Source organism: Schistocerca americana, chromosome 3 (assembly GCF_021461395.2).
Source record: "Schistocerca americana isolate TAMUIC-IGC-003095 chromosome 3, iqSchAmer2.1, whole genome shotgun sequence".
Taxonomy (NCBI): domain Eukaryota; kingdom Metazoa; phylum Arthropoda; class Insecta; order Orthoptera; family Acrididae; genus Schistocerca; species Schistocerca americana.
Window position 1 is genome coordinate 608,001,186 of NC_060121.1, and position 11,728 is coordinate 608,012,913.

General features: G+C 38.4%; 1 protein-coding gene across 2 annotated transcripts in view; it reads left to right on the plus strand.

The window, feature by feature from the left end:
- Positions 1-2,550, plus strand: part of LOC124605458 (tetraspanin-9) — a 534,333-nt gene extending 531,783 nt beyond the window's left edge. For both annotated transcript variants that reach the window (XM_047137144.1, XM_047137145.1), the window contains exon 9: positions 837-2,550. In XM_047137144.1, the coding sequence (XP_046993100.1) occupies positions 837-929 (93 nt within the window). In that variant the 3' untranslated portion in view covers positions 930-2,550. The remainder of the gene's footprint in view (positions 1-836) is intronic.
- Positions 2,551-11,728: the final 9,178 nt, after the last annotated feature.

An 11,728-nucleotide genomic window follows, 5' to 3' on the forward strand; every position in this document is an offset into this window, starting at 1 on the left:
TTATGGAAGAATACTAAAAATTAAGTGGACTGATAAGATAAGAAATGAGAAGAACCACTGCAGAATTTGCAAGAACAGGAATATGGGGGAAATATGACAAGAAGAAGGGGCAAGATGATATGACATATGTGATGAATATGGTGTGACTTCCACAGAGTTAAAGGAAGTTGTAGAATTCTGAAGATGTAAAGGAAGGCAGAGGTTGGAAAATATCAAACAAACAATCAATGATGTTTGGTGTATGTGCTGCTCAGGGGTGAAGAGGTCGGCAAGGAGGGCAAGTCATAGCAAACTGCATTAAATTTCCCAGAAGACTAATGAATAAAAAAATAATGCCATCTTTAATTCATTAAGTGATCAATATCATGGGTAAAATTGTTCTATTGACATTCTACTAAATCTCAGAAACTCCCTACATGGGAAAGGGCATCAAAAACGTAACAGGCATTTGTAGAAAGGTGGGTGACACTACTGGCCATACCTTAAGATGATAAAATGTGAAATAGGTTACACTTTAAAAAAAGTGGAAGTAATATCAAACACAGCATGAGACAATAAATGAATTCATGCATGGCGGATATTATGAAAGTGTACTCTACTTTGTTTTACTTTAGGGATTACCTTAAACTGAGTTTGTGTTCTCATATGTCTACAAGCATTTATTGCAATAATGTTTTTTGTACAACTAATACTCTACAGATACAAATATTGTTGAACATACTAATCTTCTCCCCACAAAAATAATTTCCATAAATACTAAGACTCAATATTTCTAATTTTTAGTAGTGTACTTCATTATTTCATTTAATTCTGGTGAAAATCATGTTTCTTTGCAGTTATTTGGCCTGATTTCATCAATGCTCCTTTTCTGCACTGTGCGGCATAAGAGGTCTACTCATGCCTACAAAGCATATCACCCAAATTCATAGCATGTGAAGCAGCCAACATCATGTTTCTGAAATGTATCTGTGAGGTGATATTGTGGGATAAGAAACTGAATAGCAGAGTATACAGAAATGTTCTGTAAATGTGATGTGAAGAGTGATGAATTTCCAATAGATATGAGATAATCCTGGAAGTAATTAATTGTATGACTACAAATGATATTTTTATTTTTAAGAAAAAAACTTGATGCAACAGATTTTTTTAAAGAAAAAAACCTGATGCAAACACTATGCATAGAGCCACTCTATGTTCTTGAGTGTGAGCATATTGTTTGAGATTATACTAGTGTCTATGCTAGCATATTTTCAGTGCACCAAAAGCTATATTTCTTCCAGGGATGCAAAATGTGTATTAATTTCTGATCTGAGCTAGTACACACACACACACACACACACACACACACACACACACACACACACACACACACACATATTTCTTATCAGATATTTATATGGTGCAAAATATTTTCATTCTTGGAAGATAATTGCTACTGGCTCAAGAAATTTGATTACATGTAGTGACAGCAGTCGACTGTTTGTAATGTGCAATGGGGTAACTGCATAGTCTGAGAAGTATTGTCTCAATTAATACAGGTACTGGCCTAAACTCACAATTATAGTTTTCAAGTTTTTTTGCGTACACATACCTAACAGGGTTCCATTTGATCTAGAAGAATTTCAGTTGTGAACTGACATGACTTTCATTGAACTGACACAAAAAAAATTTTGTCCTCTATTAAACAAATTTGAATCTCTTATTGAATGAGTAATACATTTTAATACACAATTTTCCTCTAGTATTTTAAGTTGTAATGGACTTCACTGTTTTGCATGCATTTATTCTGAGCTGGTGTTAAAATTTTCTTCCATCATCATTTGGTATTATTTATTTGCTAGTGAATCATCAAACTGATATGAAAATGTAATTCATTGAAAATATTTTCTCTGCAGTACCCTCCAATGATAATTTACTATATTGATGTGTCTTTCTCACTAGATGTAAAGCTACAGAGCAAGAATTTGGCTCCAAGACAACCATTTTTAATCAAACCACTATTTAGGCATAAAAGTAGATTGATATATTGCTAAATTTTGTATAATGCTGAAAGAAATACATAAATATTATTTCCTTTTTGAAAAGAAATTGTTCACTTCTGAATACAATTCAGTTATTCAATGGTAACTGATATTTTAGTGTTCAGTATGTGTAGTATTATTTATTAAATTGCATATATAATACAGGTCAAGACTTTTCACATAAAATAGCCTCTAATTTAACCTGCACTGGAAAGAAGTCAGCTTTTGATTTTCAAATATGTGTTTGCTTTCCAATACAGTCACAATGTTCCATGAAGAGTCTAGTTTATTGTAATGTGAAATAAACTATTTAAAACTTTTGTTTATATTAATAGCATACATTTTTGTTGAAATAGAGAGTTCAGACTAGAATAAACAAATTAATAAATGAATGAATTCCTGTAAATAAGCTGTTTAAGAAAACATAATTAATTACCATTCCATATTTTTTTAAGACTATTGTACATAATTTGAAGGACAGGTATTATACTTATTTATGTTTATTGTATTCAGGCAATGACTAATGTTTTATTGTTAAAAGTGGATGCAAAATTTTGTATTAAAATAGTTTTTGAAAATGAAAATGTCTGTGATACTACATATTTTATGAAGTACACATTGAGCCCTATTCCTTTTATTTAAGGTTATGTTTATGCCTCATATGCTGAACTGCCAAATGAATGGCTTACACTCTGCCTTTGAAAATACGTGTAGAAAATTTAACTTACTGTGGAACTGAATTAAGGATTTTCTGACACTGTGTCAACCAGAATGCAAGTTAATCTCTGGAAAATCAGGGAAAATGTAAGGTTGCATCAGAGAGGAACTAAATAACATTTATTCAAATAGATTTTGGGATTGCAGTCTGTCATTGTGAACTTCATTCCATGATATTTCAACTGGACACTTGCCAGTCATCTTCAGGTGAGCCATAGAAGACTGACAAAGATGTCCTTCACTCCGCCTTATATAGCACACTAATAGTATTGCCACGCATGCGTCAGAGTCACAGTGACAGAAGGACCACACTACCTAGCAGCAGTGCTGTTTCTGGTGGAACTGCAAGGACCAGCTGTCTTCAGCATTGCCACTTGCTGCAGTCATCAGAGTAATCTGGCGTCTCGGTGTCGAGCAAATCTCAGAGATGACGGGATTGCAAGCATTATTCAGATGGTAGCCACTGTCGTGGTTCATTAGATTTTCCATGATGTGTATTTCAATGGATTTTTTGATAATGGAGTCCCAGAAAGATGTTCCTGTGGCCAAAATTAATGTTTGGTAATCTTCCATCGAATGTCTGTTTGGAGATACAATGTTCCGCAACTGCACACTTGCTGAGATGGCGAAGGCAATCACAACATCTCTGTTCTTCCACTGTGCATGTTGTTTGTCCTGTATAGGCTACACCACACTGGCAAGGTATTTCGTAAATTCCCACTTCCACAGTAACAAATTACCCTTCACTGATACCAGCTGGTCCAAAATCTTAGATGGTGGGTGGAAAATCATTTTCACCTGAAGATCATTAAGGATTCTTGTTATTTTCAAGGACATATTTTCAACAAAGGGAAGAAAAGCTAAGGACTTTGCTGATGAATTCTCCTCTTTATCTACTTCCTAGTTCTTGGTTTTAGCTGAGAATGCCCTGTTAATTTGTGGGGTTGAGTATCCACTGTCTCTGAACACTGTCCTTAATTGTGCAAGCCCTTTAGGTACACTATCTGCTTTTGACAATGTATGAGCCCTGTGCACAAGGGTTTTAAGTACACTCATGGTTTTGGATGGGTGATGGCAACTTGAAGAGTGCAAGTACAAATCAGTGTGAGTGGGCTTATGGTCCCACAGAGCCATCACTCTTTGATCTAACCAAAACATCTAGGAATGAGAGGCAACCATCTTTCTCTAATTCCATTGTAAATCAAATGTTCTCATGAATGGAGTTACAATAATGGAAAAAATCCATTAACTTATCTTCTCCTCGGGGCCACACTACAAAAGTATCATCCATGTGTCTCCAAAAAAGAATTGGTTTAGAAACCGTGGATTCAAGTGCTCTTTCCTCAAAATTCTCCATAAAAAAGTTAGCCACCGTTGGAGATAAGAGTCTGCTCGTGGTGACGCCATCAGTCTGTTCAAAATATTCTTTGTTAAACATAAAATATGTTGAGGAAAGAGCATGTCAAAACAAAGCAGTGATGTCTAACTGAAACTGTTTACCAATCAGTGCCAAGGGATCAGCAACAGGTACCTTTGTAAAAAAGAGATGTTGTTGTTGTGGTCTTTAGTCCTGAGATGGTTTGATGCAGCTCTCCATGCTACTCTATCCTGTGCAAGCTTCTTCATCTCCCAGTACCTACTGCAACCTACATCCTTCTGAATCTGCTTAGTGTATTCATCTCTTGGTCTCCCTCTACGATTTTTACTCTCCACGCTGCCCTCCAATACTAAACTGGTGATCCCTTGATGCCTCAGAACATGTCCTACCAACCAATCCATTCTTATAGTCAAGTTGTGCCACAAACTTCTCTTCTCCCCAATCCTATTCAATACTTCCTCATTAGTTATGTGATCTGCCCATCTAATCTTCAGGATTCTTCTGTAGCACCACATTTCAAAAGCTTCTATTCTCTTCTTGTCGAAACTATTTATCGTCCATGTTTCACTTCCATACACTCCATACAAATACTTTCAGAAATGACTTCCTGACACTTAAACCTATACTCGATGTTAACAAATTTCTCTTCTTCAGAAATGCTTTCCTTGCCATTGCCAGTCTACATTTTATATCCTCTCTACTTCGACCATCATCAGTTATTTTGCTCCCAAAATAGCAAAACTCCTTTACTACTTTAAGTGTCTCATTTCCTAATCTAATTCCCTCAGCATCACCCGACTTAATTCGACTACATTCCATTATCCTCATTTTGCTTTTGTTGATGTCATCTTATATCCTCCTTTCAAGACACTATCCATTCCATTCAACTGCTCTTCCAAGTCCTTTGCTGTTTCTGACAGAATTACAATGTCATCGGCGAACCTCAGTTTTTATTTCTTCTCCATGAATTTTAATACCTACTCCGAATTTTCCTTTTGTTTCCTTTCCTGCTTGCTCAATATACAGATTGAACAACATCTGGGAGAGGCTACAACCCTGTCTCACTCCCTTCCCAACTACTGCTTCCCTTTGATGTCCCTCAACTCTCATAACTGCCATCTGGTTTCTGTACAAATTGTAAATAGCCTTTCGCTCCCTGTATTTTACCCCTGCCACCTTCAGATACTACATCAAAACTCACTAAAAGATCCAAACTACTTACATGGAGAGCCCCCAGTCTGTTGATAAAATCAGCAGAATTCTGTATATGATGTGGACATTCACCAACCAATGGTATCAGCAAGAAAGCAAGATGTTTGGCTAAATCATATGTGGGGGCGTCAATACTATTCACTATAGGCCGTAAAGGAAGACCTTCTTTTTGCACCTTACAAAGACCATACAGTCTTGGTGGTATGCCGCAATGTGATCTTAACATTTGTTCTTCAGATACATTCCCTTCTGATAGTAAATAGTATTAGTTACTCTGTTAGTGTGTTACCAATTTTTTCTGTTGTATTTTAGTTGAGTCACTTCTCAAGAATGATATTTTGGAATGAAAGAGGTTTCTATAGTTACTAAGGTGTAGTATAAGGGCATCCAGGAGGGAGATGACCATGGCAAATAAGTCTGCTCCTGTTCACTGCAAGTCAACCATGTAACTATGTAATTCTCTGGTTTGTATCTGAGCCAAGATTCCAATGATGGCTAACACCAAAACATGTAAAAATGGATTAATAAATGAAAGAATACTGGTTTTCTAGATTCCTCTGCACTACTATTTCCTTCATCTGAGATCAGTTCAGTAAAATGCAGACAACACAAATTATTTTATATTGACTATGAATTCCCTCATCCTCCCTCACTTCCCCCTCCCCCCCCCTCCCCCACCCCCTTCCTCCACCATCGCCGCCCTGCTGCCACCACCGAAAATGTTTCAAAGTACAGCTGAACAAAGTGTAACATGCAGAAGTAGATAGAAATTATGGAAATTATCTAAAAAGTTTGAATATAATGTTAAAGGTAAGTCAGTGGTCATGGAATTGATTAAACAAATGTAATTGTTTACTTTTAGTGGTAACAGTTGGAACGATGACATAAATAGCCTAATAGGTGAAGTAAACACCAAACTGCATTTCACTCTAGTGCACCTACGATATAACAGACACATATTTATGTAGCTAATCTGTCAGCAGTCCTTACTTAGACTGGTGGGCAGGGGAATAAAAGACCTGATAAACTTAATGAACTACAATAGAAGATTCAGTTCCAGAGACACCATATGTCACATAAGACAGATTGTGAAGTTCCAATGGCCTTACTTTGAAAAGTGGTGTAGCAAAATACCCTGCATAAATTATGGCAAATTTTATAGCAGTGGTCATAAAGTTACAGCCGTAATCAACCTTTTGGGTGGCCCATGATTCTCAGCCATATTTTATAGTTATATGCATCTAGCAACTAACACCTAAATTCAAAAACATCAGATAATGTTACGAGATTATTAAGAGTGTAGTTTTCCTGCTCAAAACAAAAATAGTTCAGGGAGAGGAATATTTTAAGATGCTCTTAATTTTTATTGATGTTAGTGAATTAAACAGTGAGATACATAAAGCTGGCTGCTTACCTCAGGAGCAAAGGGGGAAATAGGGAAGCCACTGCAGGGTTAGAGGATGTGAAAGGGGTCAATGTTTTGTTGTTTATCTTACAGTACTGACAACTCACAGGTTCATGCACTTCATACCAGTCATTTACCATGGTATAAATTTTGACATGGTAGTAACATGAATTAGTGAATGCACACTATGGGGATGCCGGTCTTCAAATGTGGTACTCCTTTGTAACAAGAAATATTAAATTTATTAATGCTGTCAATACAACACAGTAAGTAGGAGAAAACTCTCATTTAAGGCTTTTGATAAGTTTTTGTGATGGTCTCTCATATTCAATAGTATACTTAAATAGAAGTGCCAGTGAAAAGGAAATTATTAATCAAAGTATTTCCATAAATAGTAAAACTGACAATACTTCATCACACAGCTATAATGTTAGAGTTGGTAGATCATTGAGTTGGCAATAATCTGGCACCAACCTCACACAACACGAAGTGTTTTGAAAGTTGCCACCAAGTAGCAATCAGCACTTTGGGCCCCTGGCCAACATTTTGCATGTCTGCTGTAGAATAACAAAAGTGATCAGCAATTATAGAAGTAGAATTTAAAAGTTAACTTCAAACTACAGAAACAAAGGCCTATAAGTTGATCCCGTTCATTGTAGATGTTGATTGTAACTACAATGGTAATGAACTTTACTTTGCACTTGATAGTTAAGCACATGTGTTGACTGTTACCTGACTGGGCCATCTGTATGCTGTCTACATATGTACTCTGCAAACCGCTGTGAAGTGCCCAGCATAAGGTATGTCCAATCTGTCCAAAAGTATCTGGACAATGCAGATTTGTAGATTTGGCCACTAGATATCACAAAGGGAGGTGGGTGGGGGGTGGCAGGGGGGGAGGGGGACAACCATTTAAAAGGAGTATCATGTTGTCAATAGAGAAGCAGTAACAGCATAATGATTTGGTCAGGATAAAACGTAACCAGCTTTAGTGGTCACATTTTAATTACTTAACTTTGTGATTGTTGAAGAGATGTTGAGGTGTGTAACTCAGCTTTAATATAGTTCCTCCACTTAAAATATCATCCAGGTTCCGTTTTATGTATTGGCAGGCACTTTGCGACATATTCACCAATAAACAACTTAATCAAAACACAGAAAATATTTTTAAGATTTGTTTATTGTATCACAACACAGATAAAACTAACATGAGTTTAGTGCTCACAAAACTGATTCAAGACTGTGCACCATAGCAGCAGCAGCAGCAGCCAGTCCTTTTATAACAGACAACTATTACATGATCACTTTGTGTTGTGGAAACTGAACATAATTGTGCATTCTAAACATCCCACCCCCTTGGTGTAATTAACATTCTGACAATTAAAATCATAAAGTTTAACTTTTATAACATTTTTTGTGAGTACAGTCTGACTTATAAATGTAGTTAGTATTTGATGGGTAACCACACTGTGAAGTCAATTAATAATTGTTGTTGCATAAAGTATAAGACAGAGGAATACTCATCTTGATTTTGCTGTAGAACTAGCAGCTCAGCTGATTAATAATGTGCTGAGATACGATTCATAAGAGGTCCAGGTCTGATGAGTTTCTGTGAAGAAAATAAAGTGTCATTTGTCATTGTATTTTGTAAAGGTTCTTCACAGCCAATAATACACTCCTCATTGTTAAAACATAGAACAGATTTATATATGATCACTACCAAAATAAACACTGGTTCTTTCCCATAAACAATGATTTAAAAAGAGTTAACATTTAGGTTATTCGTTGTTTTGAGAGTATTCAGTTGATAAAATAAAAATTACAATCCATCTTACATGGAATTAAGTTACAGAGTTGTCTTGCCACTTCTGTCTTCTACCAATCACTCCCACTTCTAACAGTTAAGTGTTCATTAGTCATGAAAACATTCAAGGGGCTGAGGATCCAGTGCACCGGCTTATATACAACTGTTTCCATATGGCACAGTACTTGCTGCACCACCTGTTCTGATGTGTGGTGGCCTCACTGTATAGGGTTATAACACTCCTTCCCCTTTAGGGAAAGCTGTGTAAACAATGCAGATGTCCATGTCTTCTTCAGAAGGGGACAACTGCTGGAGCAACTGTTGTACAGTCACAGGAGAGCAGAGTATGAAATGGACAGTCACAGTGCCTACTCGTCTGTGAGAGGACGTAAAGGAGCAGCCGTGACAGAGGCATTGCATTTGATTTCCACCTCTGGGCAGGCACTCAGTAATGGTGATGACAGGGAAGAGAAAGAAGAGAAAGGCAGCTGCAGCAACATAGGCCATGGAGATGGAGGCAACCCAGCACTAGCTACTCCGCCCAGTGGTGGCGGCACCTGGAATGAAGATGGCCCAGGAGCCAAAGGGGGTTTGAAACATGCTGCGGGGGCTAGTGCAGATGGTGGGGGTAGCTATGTAGGTGGCAGGGTCTCTGGCACATGGTCAGTCATGCATGGGCAGAGCTAGTCATATTGTCAAGACACAAAGCCATCAAATGTGTGCAAGTTACAGAGGAGGTGACCTTGGCAGTGATGGACAACTGCCAGTTTCCACAGGATAGGGTCCCAGATGGCCAAGCTCTGATAAAACCACTGCGGGGTGAGCACCGGCTGGAGGTGGGCATTGGTTGAGTAGATGAACTGGATGTGGGGCTGGTAGCCATGAAGCAGCTCTGCTGGGCTATGGTCACCAACTGGGGTCAATCTCTATAAACTCCAGAAATTTTCAAGAGAATCCAAAGGAGAATTGTTTTTGTATGTTCATCCTTTTGGTAGGAAGTCTTTGGGACGATGGCCATTTACTATTGTGAGAAAATAAAATGCCTACAGCCATCCTTATGATTTTATTTATTTTGTTGCAACCAGTTCTGGCACTTCAATGCACCATTTTCTGGCTGTAGTTGATGCAGGAGGAGTTGATACAATCCCTTATATATATATATATATCATCAGTGGCCAGCATAACTGGATATGCAGATAATCTGCAAACTTAGGTGTCGGCACTCTAACCATCAACTGCCAACTCAAAAACTGCAGTTGATTGTTGGAATGCTGACATGCTGACACCTAAGCTTACAAATTATCTGTGCATGCAGTTATGCTGGCCACTGATCCAATATATACATAGGGATCATGTCAGCCCCTTCCACATCAACTACACCCTGAAGATGGCACATTGAAGTGCCAAAACTGTTTGCAACAAAATAAATAACATAAGGAAAGCTGTAAGCATCTTATTTCCTCACAATACTCAAGAGAAGGTTGCATGATATATTTAGTCATCTGAGTTTTGAAAGAAAGGGCTAGTTACTCTGCATCACTGGTTGACTGATGAAATGGAGGGGATGTAATATGCTAAATGCCACTCCTTGTACAAATATCTTCAAAATCCTACAATACAAATTGTGGACCATTGTCTGTCACAAGCTCATGTGGAATCCTTAAAACGGGGTCATGACTGTAGATGGATGCGGATGGGCAATGAACCGCATAAGGAATTTTGAGAAAGTGTCAATTTCAACAAGGCAAAAGGAGTTAAGGAATGGGGATGGGCCATGAGGAAAGGTAGGCCCATGGTACTGCCTGATGGGTGGTGTACTCCTGGTAGTCTGGCAGAAAATATGTGATCTCATTGTCAATACCTGGCCAAACCACATGGGGTGGTGGGCCAGCAATTTTGTATGAGAACCACCCCAGTGGCCCAGGTGGAGGAGGCACATGATATCCTGCCACAACATGGATGGGATCACAACCCTTGGCCCAACTCTTGAGTAGCCAATAGTAACCAACCATCAAGAACTGAGAGGCATTCATGGAGAGCATAATAATCATGCAAAGGATCCAACACTCAGCCTGGTGGTTTGTCTGGCCAGCCAAGGTGGACAAACTGAACAACTTGAGGTAAGACATAATGGCGATGACAGCCACTGAAATTTGAGAACTTGTAATGGGAATACCATTCACAGTGTTTTGGGCTTTGACATCTAAATGGAAACACAACAGTTCATTCTGATTAAATTCTGGACCAGGATCAATGAGCAACCAGGAAAGAGCATCCGCATTAACATGTTGTACTGTGGGGTGTAAATGAATCTTGTAGTTATATTATGACAAGAACAGAGCCCAGTGCTGCAGACGAGGTCTGCTTTATCTGGAAGGACAAAAAAGAGAAAATGGAGGTTTACAATCTGAAAATTTAGAACCATAGAGGAAAACAAGAATTTTTTTGAGGGCATACAAAAAAGAAAGCTCTTCTTTTTCTATCTGGGAGTAATGCTGTTGCACTTGATTCAGGATTTTGGAAATGTATGCAGTAGGGCATGTAGACCCATCTGCATATTTGTGTGTGGGAATGGCTCCCAGGCCATACTAGGATGCGTCTGTGGCCAAAACAAGATGTTGACCTGGTTGGAAGGTAACCAAACAAGGTGCCGAGTGTAATTCTGACTTCAGTGGGGTAAAAACATGCTCACAAGTGTGTGACCACTGAAAGAGAGCATGAAGGGTCTGAGCTACTGTGGCTGCATCATGAAGATATGCTATCTTTCTGAGAAAGGTATGCAAATCTTTGACACTGGTAGGATGAAGCAAAGCCTTAATGGCATCATCAAGCTGGCATAATGGCTTTATGCCAGCATTTGAGACTTCAAAACCAAGAGAGATGATAGATGGCTGCAAAAATTTTATTTTTCCAAGAGACATGTCAACCCAGCTGCCTGAAGCACTGTGAAGAAAGCCTGAAGGTTCCACAAGTATTCATATTTTGAGGAACTGGAGACCACATCATCCAGGTAGTTAATGAACCCTGATGCAGAGGCCATCAGTTGCTGCGAAAACTGTTAAAAAATATCAGGGGTGCTAGCTACTCCAAATGGCCAGCTTTGGTACTGGCATAACCCATTCGTTCTGAGGGTGTGTCTGGAATCATCATCCAAAGGCAGTGCAAGTAGGTTTCAGACAAGTCAATTCTGG